Source organism: Ambystoma mexicanum, chromosome 12 (genome assembly GCF_040938575.1).
Source record: "Ambystoma mexicanum isolate Mex_15411 chromosome 12, UKY_AmexF1_1, whole genome shotgun sequence".
NCBI classification, from domain to species: Eukaryota; Metazoa; Chordata; class Amphibia; order Caudata; family Ambystomatidae; genus Ambystoma; species Ambystoma mexicanum.
This window is the reverse complement of record NC_090936.1, coordinates 623,870,217-623,883,794: the sequence shown is the minus strand read 5'-3', so window position 1 is coordinate 623,883,794 and position 13,578 is coordinate 623,870,217. Positions and strand designations below refer to the sequence as shown.

At 43.6% G+C, this 13,578-nt stretch overlaps 1 protein-coding gene across 4 annotated transcripts in view; it reads right to left on the bottom strand.

Moving 5' to 3' along the window:
• Nucleotides 1-2,725: 2,725 nt before the first annotated feature.
• EEA1 (early endosome antigen 1) overlaps nt 2,726-13,578 on the bottom strand; it is a 1,786,886-nt gene continuing 1,776,033 nt past the window's right edge. For all 4 annotated transcript variants that reach the window (XM_069629072.1, XM_069629073.1, XM_069629075.1 and 1 more), the window contains one exon: nt 2,726-8,572. In XM_069629072.1, coding sequence (XP_069485173.1) covers nt 8,450-8,572 — 123 coding nt within the window. In that variant the 3' untranslated portion in view covers nt 2,726-8,449. The remainder of the gene's footprint in view (nt 8,573-13,578) is intronic.

The window sequence follows — 13,578 nt, the reverse complement described above, 5'->3', positions numbered from 1 at the left end:
GCTCCGATATTGCACGAAAATCTTCACCAGTGTGCTGTGGACCTTGATGCACCCTCACGTCACGTTTTGGTTGCGACCTCTTCCGAATTTGGCAGCTTGACGCGTTTTATCTCAGGATCTTGACGGAGCTCTGAAATTCAGCTGCCTACCACATGGCCGCCAAACCACACCTCCCCAGTGCTGCGCCTCCTTTATGTACTCCAGAAGACTCTGGGAAGCGTGCCACAAGCTGTGTTTCGGGCCATAGATAAGCTGCAGCAGGTAATATGGGGAAATAAGGCCGTGGAAATAGCGTTAAAAGGTTCAGTGTGGGGCAGGGAAATGGGATCCTGAACGTGCAGCATTACTATTGGGCCTCCCAGTTGTTCATGGTTAATGAATGGCTGTTTGGCGGGAGGGGCTGGCCACACATCGAGCTTGAATTGAATAGGATGGGCTCCCCTCCTCCCCTGCAGGTGATACATGGCAGCAAGTCAGCGCACAAGCTTACACAACCAAGGGCCTGTGCACTTGATTACCGCAGAGCGCCTCTAAGAGTAATGTGGTGGGGTGGTCCTGACCAAAGAGGTGACCATTTGGGTGAACATAGATTTGCTGGAGGTGCATAAACTGGATGTGTAGATAAAAATGGCAAGAGAAGGGCATAAGAACCTTGAAAGACATCCTGGTACAAAATCGCCTCCTTCCAACTACTGCAAGAGGAGTATGGCTTGCGGGACAGCGATTTCAAAGGGGCACATGGAATTTATTAGACAGGTCCCCTCTAGAGGCCAACCTCATGGAGGGAGCTGTTAGGGGCAAGGCAATAACACAGGTGTGCCAGATGCTATATAGTTTCACATCCAAAGAGAAAAAGGGGAAGAGAACCTGGGACCGTTGGAGGAGGAAGACTGGTTTGAGGCAATTAGGTCACCAAGGGAAGCAAGCATAACCATGCAATGGCACTTAATACAGTATAAGGTATTACACAGAGTATATTATAGCTGAGATTGCTTTCAGCGGATGGGAAGGGCAGCGGGTCCCTGTGTCTGAAATGTGGGTTGGGATTAGGATCAAGTTACCATATGTTATGCGAGTGTCCCAAAGTGAAGTCCTCTGGGATCTGGTTGGAAGCAAGATGTTGGTTGAACCAATACCAGATTGCCCAGAATTGATGCTTTTACATGTATGGGTGAACTCAGGATTTAGAGTTAAAGACAAAAGCCTTAATCAGGACTGCTAGGATGATGGAGGGAAAAAGATGTTGGAGGGGTGGATTATTGCGCTGAGTTGAAAAAGAGGGTGCATAGGGATAGGGTATGTGCCCAAAAGTTCGAAAAAGTATGGGTCCAATGGATGCAGTTGAGGTAAGCTACTTTTTGAGGTTAACCCACAGAACGGGATGGGGGGATGGCGGATCAGAGGTGGGGAGGTAGCTGGTCCATGGGGGTGGGGAGGTGGTACAGTGAGAAGGGTTGGGGTGATGGTACAGGAATTGGCCAATGGAATGCTTTGTGGCACTGTACCGATTGACTTTGTTTAAGTAGCTTGTATTGATGGTTCTATTTCGGAAAATGAAAAATAATATCTATTGTATGAAAGAAAAATTGAATTGTCGCTTTTGGGCGATTCAATTTAAAATTCTCAAATTAGACTGTATTGTCCTATACATTTTACTCCGAGACTTTCACGTATGCTTTGGAACTGCCCAGGCCTGGCTGCTTTTTGGGAGACAGAGGCAGATAAACTTTCCAAAATCACTGATATTCCTGGGTCGCTGGTGCTTGAGAAATAGCGCTTTGATGACAATAGCCAGTCAGATAGCACAGCGAGCTATGCGCTCGTCCCAGCTGTCGACCTTTCATCCTTCCGGGGTCGATGAATTGAGTACCACTTGATGGGATAATGTCTTCTGTTATTTCAGCGCTCTGAGACCTACGGGTGTTTAGCGCTGTATAGAAAATGCATTATTATTATTAGTAAGCTATTAGTAAGCTTTTAGTTATCACTTGGCAGATTTTTTAATCTGCCCTGTTTAGTTGCTAAGCGATGTATACTTAAACACTTGACTTCTACGGTGGCTTCCTCGCATTCTGAATGGCTTTAGGGACCTGGCCTATGTTAATGACCTTGGAGAAACGTATGTAGCAATCGTTTCTACTAAGCAGGGGCCCCAAAGACGTATGTTCTTCTGTAACTTCATAAATCAACAAGCTCTGGGGTGGGTGTACTGATGGGGTGGGCGTCTTATCTTTAACTTTCTTCAATCTTTTTTGATTAAAGCTAATTTTAATTTGTATTTTACTGTAGGATACCTTCGATTGTTATTGTGCACTAACAGCCATGCCTACAAATGAATATTATTTACGTTGCATGATGTCGAGGTTTAAACAAAGTATACAAAATAAACTGCAACCTGTGAGCCAAAACTATGACGAGAAAGGACACATGCAACAACATCTGCCCCCACCATTCTTCTATCCCTCCCCTCTACACACTCTATAACATTATTTCTGCTTTGCAAGTAGCGTTAAAGCTCCAATTGTGAGGCAAAACTAAAAAGGGTAAGGGACCGCCCCACCATAGATACATCAAGATGTCATAAATAAACTCACAGACCAAGCTTCTAGAATAATAACGTAACTCGGGTAATAAAACGGAAAACCCTGTTTTCATGTCAACCTGCATCTTGATTTCGTTATTATAAACTTAATAACAACAATATTAAAATGCAATCACAACAGGCAATGTTTAAAGCACATTTTATTTCATCAGTATATTTCAGAATTGATATTGAAGTTAAAAATATGAGGAGATGATGATACTGAGCAAAGTAAACATTACGTGTATTTACTTGAGATGGCATTATAAGAATTTCACCGCAAAGTGGAAGTTTCTTTTTAGTTTTGGCAATTAAAAAAAAATTCAGACAGAGCAAAGAGATCGGAAAACAGAAATATGTTCTCGAGGTATAAAAGAGGATACATTTGTGAGACGATTGAAACCGAGGGAGAAAGGATGGGTATAACAGGGAAGGTAAGCGAGATTTGAGGATCCTTTTATAATAATTAACAACAGTGTACCCCTTACCATTACTTTCCTGAGTGCTGTCAAAAACGACCTCAGATATGGTGTAGTATCACAGAGCGTCTTATTGTTTGGAGAGATAACAACCACTTGCTAGTTTCCTGCACTTACATTAATTCCAATTGGTGATTTTTCAATTTCAGTCAACATTCTGCCATTATGGCAGTTCTCCGTCCCCTTTCTATAATGGGTTTTCTCTCAGCATGATCTAGTGATGCACACAGCGGCCCTTGATTTCTATTGGGCAGAAATGTACCACAAAGATTTCAAACACCATAAAATAAGGGGGTGGAAATGGGTAGGGTTACATTGTTGTAATGTAGAGTGTCTGGGTAGGGCCAAAAAGAACAGAAAATGAGGACAAGCAGAGGTGTTTTAAGGATATACAGGTATGGCACTTATGGTAGAAATGCACTGACTTTAAAGTGAGGAATTGTTAACATAAGTATTGGTAAAGGAGGATTCCGATCAACAGACATAATTGACAACGATGGTAAAACATTAAAAATGTACAAGTTACTGACCACAGTAATTCTTGTATTACTAGTCCACAATTCCTTCAGGCACAAGGGTGTCGGGTACTGTGAGGTCTGAGGAACAGGATCCATTTTTGCTCAGCTCAAAACAGTTCATGTAGAGGTAAAGATACAAGCGTACGACCCCCTTGCCCCTGACTTCCACATTGATATTTCAACTAAACTGAGAGCGGGTGGGGCAAAGACAGGGAAGGATGAATATGGGTTTATCATTTGGGTGAAGGGGCACTAACTGCTACACGCCAACACCCTATTAATCCAGACACGTTGGGATATTTCTAACGCCTGATAGGATGGCTACCACAGAATCATATAGCAGAGATTTATGCAATTATTTATTTCAACATGGCTTGGCGGAACTACCTTGAGTAGCCTATGTGGTCATTTACATAGAACGATTTGAAAATCCACAAAACCGCTGTGGCCCCCAAAGCAGATACCTAATAGAAAGGAACACCTTTACATCTTTACCAAGCCAGTACACAACTCTACACATTGAGGGCTGCTTACATGGAAGAATGGGCCACTCTGGGTTATGAAGAGCCTGCATGATTTCCTTAAAGCTTTCTTGTGAGCCACATACAAGGCGAGAACGCTCTGCATCTGGGATTCAGAAGAAAACAAATAACATATCAGCTGATTAACAGAAAACTCAGACTAAACCTTTAACAAGAAAGAAAAATGAATCTTTAGGACATTTCTTTACCAGTGAAAGACCAAGTTCGTTTCCAAAGTGGTCAATGATTGCTGCTCACATCTGGAGCTATTAACGGCTGCCCGAAAGGGGGTTTCCGTGGCACTAGCTTAATCTCATTAGCAGCCATGGATTCTAATCACTTGATCAAACAAAGTGTACATCATAAATCTGTGAAGCATTTAAACTGATGGAAAGAGGTGAAGGAGCCCTTCAAAACTGTGCGTTGTGCAACAGTGGCTAGATAAAACCTGCAAGATTACATTTTAACAATGGTAGTTTCCAGCAGGGAAACAAAAGACACACCGTTATTCATGGAAGAAGAGAGTGAGAAACTCTTTGGAGAAGTACCAATGACAGAACTCAAGCCACTTATTTATATTTTGGGTTCTAGTAGCATGTCCCTTACAATTAGAATCGTTTACAAGATCTGATGAGCCAATCTATGATTACCCTAATCTAGCTGCTTGGGAAGCAAGAAACTGAGATTAGGGCTGGATGACAAGCCTAATATGAGGCGGGAAAGCTCAGCACAACCCCATGTCCGGGGTGCAGGATATGTGGCCGAACGAATGTGGGATTCATTTTATGGACTGAGAGGTCTACAATGGGAAAAGACTCATTGTACTGAGAGACTTCCTCTCTGCCTCAACCAAACGGCTGTCTTCACTTCCAGGACCTTTGTAAAGGCCTTGGCAGCAGGTAGTGCCTTTAAATCAGCCCTACACTACAAACATCAGTTATATTTGGGGAGGGCCCAAGAGAGGCAGTTTTGCAGGCATTGGCTCAGAGTCAGCCTCCCTATGCACCGCAGAACATACCCTGGTCAAGGGGACCAATAGGAAATACTCCTTTGTTATGGAGATGTTCAAATGGTGGATGGGCAAGACCATGTACAGAATGCCAGGCGCCTTTGGATGTGGAACACATTCAATGGTGTTATGCACCTGTTCTGGATCTCTTCTAGCAAATCTGTGGAGAAGGGGTATGTAAGTTGAACAATAAAGAAATAGGAGTGGAGGGAGTTCAACACCTGCATGGCTACTGACAGAACTCATGGATCTGCGTGAAGTACGTCCAAGCCTGGAAATGCAAGAAGACACCCTATCCCTTATCTGAGTTTTGTTTTGGGAAGAATCAGTGTCATTTCATTTGTTGAATATTTTTCTGGTCACTGGTAGATGTAGTGTGCCTGCCCTTTAGTTCGAGAACCATTGAAGCCCTTGGAAAAATGGGACTCCACCAGAGGTATTCTAGTAATACAGAGATTTTGTGAAGACATTGGGGGGGGGGGGGAGATGACCACCAAGGATCTCACTAACTCAGTTTTTCATTTAACTCATTTAACTCCTCATCTACTGCTTGGGAACACTCAAGTGCACTTCTGATAAAATGCATGAGAAGTACAGGCCCGCCTGTGTACCACAGACCGAAGTACCATACTCATGATGTGGTTCAGGTGCAATTTAAACCAGTGATGAGTAGTATGGTGAAGGACTAGGTATGTATTTCTGCTGGTGCAAATGTACCTGTACTCCGGTAACTGGTACAACAAAAAACCCACAACAGACTGAAAAATGAAAATGGACAATGAGAATGAAAAGAAAATGGGGTTACCAGCATTACCCCCCCCCAATTTCTAATACGAAAAAGAATTTAACAAATCAATACTGGTATATCACCACTGATAATGTTGGTTCTGATGTAAAGACATGGATCCCAAGTTCCTTACTAGGTGCAGGTGGCAACACACCTGGACCCAATCCAGCTTCTTACAGACAACTTGTAGATTCTGCAATATTATCTATGCCTTCTTCAACACATGATTCTTTATAGGGATCACCAACCTTATTTATGTAAAAGCAAGACAAAAATGGGGCAGGAACCTACTCATGAAAGGATACAGCCCCTCCACCCCATAGCGTCAGGCCCATTCACACCAAGGCAATGTCTATTGGGGACGCTGATCTTATACTGATGGTCTCTGTCCAACTCTTCCTTATTGTAAGTATCATTGCAAGTAACTGGCTGATTAGAAGGATCTGAATATGCTGACATTGGCCATGAGAGCGGACCAATGGCGGCAATGGTGTATCTGAACCCGAGAGCCCAGGAGATTTCAAACATGCTTGTGCATGGCTACATTCTGAGGCTAGGCCTGTAGTGGCATATGTGGAGCATATGGTGGAACTGGGGATTGCAGGGGGGCCATTCTCTGTGCATGAACTGGTAATGTTCACTCAACCTAATAAATCTGATTTAATAAGTATAACTTCATCACAAGGGCGATCAGGTATTGGATCTGCGGCTGAAACGCGTATGTATGTGTGTTGCATCATCACCATGTACACTGGTGATGTTTAAGTATGAGCCAGAAATGGCTAGTAGAGCATCTCCCTGGAAGCTGCACTGGTGCTGGATGGGCCGATCGCATCCTGGAGTGGGAAAACAGGCAAGAACCCAAAAGGAGCACCTTCTAGAGTCAAAACCATTTCAATGACCCACTACGCAATTTGTGAATGGTGCATTCCTCTGGGAATGGGGTCTTCAGTAACTTCTGCACCAAGGGAGAAGATGGTGCATTTTACTGAACAGCATCTCAACTATTCTTTGCAACCTACATAACATGTCAAATGTAGGTCCAGTTAGTATCCGTGCTTTTTGAGAGGGTGGGATCAAGCAATCCATGATGTGCTCCATCAAAGCACCCTATGGTGACCGGGACACATAGATCAATGGAATCTCTACACAACATTCATAACATGTAGAATCTAACACCTACTTTCATTTAAAGAGATTGTTGGAATCAGAGGATTGGAATTTGTCGCCAAATTTTCATACTCCTAAAGGGTAATGTACAAGTAATTAAGACCTAAGGCTTCTCCAACCGCGTGTGCCTCTGTGGGCCTAGACTAGCCCGCAAGAAAACTAGTGGAACAGACCCATCTGTCTAGGTAAAAGGACGTATGGAAATAGTACAAAGAATCGTTCAGATATATAAAAAGTATCAAATATCTTCTGAGCAAAGAGAAGAGACTGTAGTATAGAATCAAGTGGGCAAGTAGGGGGTGCGTCTTTTGGGCAAAGGAGGGCCACACTTCCACCCAGCCTTCAATGTGAACTGTTTTTGTGTTGTGCAAAAATGTGCTCCCATACTGTAGCCCAAATGTACTGTATTTCCCCATCACTTTGCCACATTTACTTCTCCACACCATAACGTCAGCACTGTAAACACACTTCACGGTGACACTGATTTGTTCTTAAGTTAGTAAATCAGCAATACTGAAGTTAGTGTGGCAAAGCTACAGTGTCAGTGTGAAAGAGTTAGGTGAGAGTTAATACTTATAACAGATTGCACTGGAAAATCCATGGGCTTGGATGTAGGAGCAGTTTTGAAGCTTAGTGACCAGAGATATGGACTTGGAGTCTAGCCGCTAACGATTGTGTTACTTTTATGCACCTTCTTATTGGTGGAGCCAATTATCTGTAAACGTGGGGAAGGAGGGGCTGTGTTTATATAACCGGCCATGATGTGAGAGGCAGATTTAACCTTTAGTGGAAATAACTAGGGCTCACATGGTTATTAGACAGGGTACAAATTAAAACACTTGACACAAAATACAATCAAAGATAATCAGATTGTTCCTGTAAATACTGAATGACATACATAGAAACAAAACCTTTTCCTATTGTTATTAACGCAGTACTTCCATAACATGATATATTAAAAAATCCATAAAACATATGTAAACGTGTGCATCCTGCTTCTCCCAAAAAGATAATAATGAATGTTGCAGCAATGTCCGTTTAGTAAATTATTTCAGTCAAAATAAGTAAAATATGTATATTGTAATTCCTTTGTTAGCCTTACTACTGTATATAGCGAAAAACAGACAGTCCAAAACTCACAGAGCATAAGGATATTTAAGGAGTATATAGGCATTTAGCAAGCAGAATGTTACTGCAGCCCATGTCTCACAAAAATACAATAGTTTTACTTTCCATCAATAAAACATTTCAAAGGGTATTCTTTTTTGACAAATATTACAATTCTTGTACAAATGGAACAGTAGTTTGAGGGCTAGGTTTAGTGCATCGTCATATATAATATAAAGAGGTTGTGGTGTCTAGGCGGTAAGCTACATAACCATTTTCATCCTTGCAAGTCCTGGAAACACGAGTTGCAAACACGGACAGGCTTCTTGGAGGAGGGGATCAAGGCATTCCTTGCTGAGCATTCTGCACAAAAAATATTTCCACATTGTCTACAATGATGCTGCAAAAAATAAAAAGACAGAAATAAAATTTAAGAGAGTAAAATAGAATCTCACATACCCACACAGGCACCCCTCCCCCCATATTTTTGTTTGACGACAAACGTTTGTTTGGTCAGGCTTCTAAGCACTAAGGAATCCTGCTTTCAATATAATCTGCACATCACTGGGGCGTTTACATATTCCCTTGCCCATTTCTAAGAGGCTTTGCTGTAATTCAGAAATACCTTGCCTATAGTTAAGATGCACACATTGATATCGTAACCGTGATGTCAGTGGTCCAACAGAAACCCCAAATTACTTGGCCAAAAAAAGAGGCATGCATATATGAATTTGGTGGAGTCAACTTCAAGAATTTTATTTAAACCAAAAAAGGACTTCTTGAAGGATTTACCAGTCATATAGATGTCTCTGTCTGCTTGAATGCATAGCCTGATGAAGCAAGCCATAACTGAGGACATCTTTTAATGCTATATCTGTAGACACCAGCACCATGGAACACCACTAAACACACACCATCTGCTGCAAATGAATCAGATATATGCAACAGTTAAAATCCACTTAACATCTGCAGATTTCCTTTGGATGGATCAGAGCTTCCTACCACAGATTTCATAACATTTTAGACCTACATTCGAAGGCTCAGATTCGTTTTTAAGATGTTTTCAAGATCCACTAGGAGATGTGATGCGACTACACACCCACTCTGCATAGAGCCAGGAGGTAGGGAGGGTCAATGATGGATCTGTGGGAGGATGTACTTATCCATCAGAAAAGAACAGTTTCCTTTGGTAATGTTCATTGTAATGGATTGTTCCTTTCTTCCACATATTCCTCATTTTAGAAAATCTGCCAGCATCATTCATGTTTTGGACCCTTTTCCAGCCACCATGGCGTGCACTGAGGCTTCTCTCCGTAGTGTTGGTGTTCATGACTCTGCATGTAATATGATGCATAGTTTGTGTTGTCGGCTGCAGCCCATGTCCTCAGTTCCTCCTGTTCCCTCTGCACTCCTGTTGAGGTACTGCAAATCTGCAAGAGTTAATGAGCTATACTGAACGAGTGGTAAGATATAGGGTGTGATGAGGAATGCTGCTGGAAGAAGACGGTAAGTAATTAGTTCTTCTAAAAGATTCCTTCCACACAGATTCCTCATCTTAGAAAGACTCCCAAAGCAGTATGGAATCTGGAGGAGGGAGGACAGTGAGGAAACACCTACACTAGGAAGCTGGAGCACAGCTCAACCAAAGCAGGCTTCTTGGCCGGACAAGGAATCCAGGCAGTGATGTTTGGAGAGCAAGTGTGGAGAAGTCCATGTAGTAGCCTCACAGATGTCAATAACCGGGACACCCGTCACCAAGATAGAAGTAGTTACTAGGCCTCCGGCGGAATGGGTGGCGAGACCTTCAGGCACATCCTTGTTGGCCAGATCGTAGCATTCTGAAATGTAATGAAATAGAGGTTGTATGCTTCTGGAAAAGCGAGACAAAGCCAGGGGGTTGAGATGTTGAATGAGGCTTTATTGCTACTGTCCAGTGATGACCTGGATGGATATGACAAGATCTGGGGGTGGGAGGAGAGGACTTGCATACATGTATGATAAAAGAATATGTTATTTTGGAGTGCGATGAATGGCCCCCCTGCCCTATAAGACTGCCCTTGAACGCTTGGGCATGCCTACTGTTCGGCTTCCTTTTCCATACCCCCTGCCCCCAACTTCCCTCATCTCATGTTTTTGTATTCTCTGTGGTCCCATGTGCCATTTCCTAATATGTCTGCTGTGATAGCCCAAACAGACCCTAGGAAGAGGAACAGGATACTGCTCCATTTTAAGAGCCATCTGTTTTGTAACTCTAAGAGGTATGTTCACAACTGCTTGTATTGTTTATAAAATTAATTTGTTTACATTCTTTTCTGAATAAAATGTTTTATGAATTTTTTTTAAAAGGACTTTCCACTTGAACAGGGTCTGGTCTACTGGTCAACAGCCATGTCAACCTGATAACCAGCAAAGTTAGTAGCAAACAGCTGGTCATCCTGATTGATTTCCCTCGCCTGGGAGACATAGTGGCTAAGAGCCCTCTTGAAATACAGATGTTGAAAGGTCTCTTAGACGTCTTATATGGACGAGGCAGAGGTTAGAAGATTCAAAGATGGATCTTCTCAAACATGTGAAAGTTCAACATAACCTTGCAAAGAGAGGACAAGCTCACCCACAAAGTCAATATTTCTTTGGAGGAGACGATGTAGGAAGGCATGACAAAAGGAAGCTGGATCTCATTCACCCACCTCGCAGATGTGATGCAACCAGGAAAATTAACTTAAGGGTTGAGCAACCGAAATAGGCATAAATTCATTGGTTCAAAGAGAGCCGCATTAACCCCTTAAGTACCAAGGCCGAGGTATCTCGTCCTTGGGATTACTCCCCTGTTGCCAAGGACGAGATACCTTGTCCTTGGCACTTAAGGGGTTAATGTAAGAGAAAACATTAGAAGGCATTGAATGGCGAAATACGAAATCACCAAAAAGGCATTGGCACTGGGGGGTGGGGTGGACCCATGGCAGTTAAAGAGTTAAGAAATGTTAGGTTCAAACCCCATGAAGGAACTGACCCTTTCTCTCTACTGCTCCCTCTGTGAGGGGTTCCCTTCAGCTGTAGTTCGGAGGATGCAGGAGTCGTGTCTCTCCCACAACCAACATGAGGTATGCCCCGCAGGGATTGTGGTTTCGCTGTATTTCATCCAGCGCGACAAAGCGGGCAATATTTGGTGCTCCTGCCTTGATGGGCTTGACTTGGTTGTAGGAGCGCTCCCATTACATCTTACATGTTTGAAAGCCTTTGTTTCTTATCTTTGCAGCCTTGCTGCCCAATGGTACTTTCTGGGCAGCACCTTCCAAGATGGCCGCCCACCTCCCCCGTGCACTGTAGTGCCTTGCACCTACCCCTAATCTCTGCTGATTGGTCCCTCTCCTCCTCTTCTTCTGGCCCAATGGGGAACTGACAGGCAAATAGCTGGTCTCCAACACCAAGGCCCACGAACCAAGGCCCTGTCTGAGCCTGTCCGGGCATTTAAGACAGAGGCCCCGCCTCTTATTTCTTCACTGTGTCAGCACACCATGATGAAGTCTTCTAGACTCTGAAGGCAGAACCTGACCCCCTACAGCTTTACTGTGAGTTGGAAGCTCACGTAATTTGATTTCTTTGACTATTCTCCTGCTGCCACTTTAGGTGTCCTTTACATCTGTTGCCAGTTTCGTTTTTGTGCTCCAAGTGAGTGTGCCTCTTACTGCCTCCAACCCCCTCCTCTCCACTAGGGCTGAAGCACTTAATGCTATCAGGGCTGTTGTCATGCACGATGATAGTCAAATTGTTCTGTTTGTCTTACCCTACCGTTCACCCTGCCGCTCTCTCCCCTAATGTAAAGGCTCTTGCATTGTTTGCAACGACTGTCAGGCATGTACAATAATAATGTTCATATGTTGTAATCAGTATGTATTTTGTTCTATGTTGTACCTCTAACGCATAGCACCTGCCCATTCTGAATGTTCCAATGCCTACTATGAATGTAATTTACTCTCCCTCCCCGCATTGGAGCGCTTTGAAACGCTTGTTAAAGTGTATTAGCGCAATATATATATGACCAATAAATAAAAATAAAGCGGGGATGGCAAAGAAAGAGTCTGGTTTGTTCGGCCTATGGAGAGACCCACACAATCTGCAGTGTTTAATCCAAACTGCAGAATCTGTCTAGTCGCTTCCTTCCGATCATAAACCTGATTAGAGAACCCCATACTCAGTTCTAGAGGCTTATTGCCCGCTGCCTCCGTCATCACATTCCAGAGAGTGTTAGAGTATCTTGCTAGGGCAATGCAGGCGCTAGCAGCATGCAATGGTGGGCTACCCGAAGGTAAAACCTTATGGCCAAGGGTAGCCAGTTTCTTGCTCTCTCTTTGCAGGGGGAAAAGAGGGAATGATGTCCACCTTTGTTTTTCCATGAAGGGCTGAATGACCAGGCTTTCTACAGTGGGATGGGCGATGAAGGCTCTCACTTCAAAAGGGGTAGGGCAGTACATTTTCGGTGTGATCCTGGTCAACAGCTGGGGTGAAGGCAGGTATGAGCCAGACTTCAATGCTATGTTTGGAAAAGGCAGCTGTGAATGGATGACATTTCTCTTTAGAAGGGCCTTGCTCCAAAATGTCAGGAAGGCTGTACTGTGCCTTTGTTACCAAATAAGCAGTGATCAGAAGACAGTCAAATGCTTTGGCAATGATCCTCTAAAAGGATCACTTTGGGTTCCCATAGGCCAAGTCCTAAATGAATTAGAATTCAGGCATGGTATCAAGGTTGCTGTCGCCCAGCAAGTTTTAGGCTAATTAATTCCTTAGGGAAATCTATGCCTTCCTCTGTGGTTTCCAGCACATAAGGCAGTGGGTCAACTTTTGCATCAATATTTGGATTATGCCAATGGGGAATACATACCTGGTGGCTGGGGAAAACCTCTTGGTCACCTGCGCCTTCATAGAGGAGCTGGCACTGAGTGGCACCAAGACCAAGTTAGAGGACACAGCTCTGGACCTGCCTCAGAATGTGCAGACGGCCATTGCTCAATCACGGGCGCCTTGGAAAAAAAGGATGTAATTTTCTGTATGAGTTCCTCCCTGCTTTGGGTTTGAGGTGCCAGCCAGTCTCCCTAGAGCAAGAGCAAAAATGGTGGTTCCTGGAGGACAAATAAGAATGCCGCTTTGAGGAATCAATAGGAGAGTGGTTTCTTAGGTTATTTGGGCTTTTTCACCAGGTGAGGCCTATACTTGGAAGAAAAAGCTTTGTGGCACATTCCCTCAGGGACTTAGAATGCACAGACTGACAGGATCCAAAATTCTTCAGGATTGGGACCCAAAATTCGTCAGGATTGGGACCCAAGCACCAAATGCAGCTCTTGGGAGGGTGACATGGGCATGGGGTTCCCGCACACCCTGCAGGATTTAGGGGAGACATGACACTGGTAA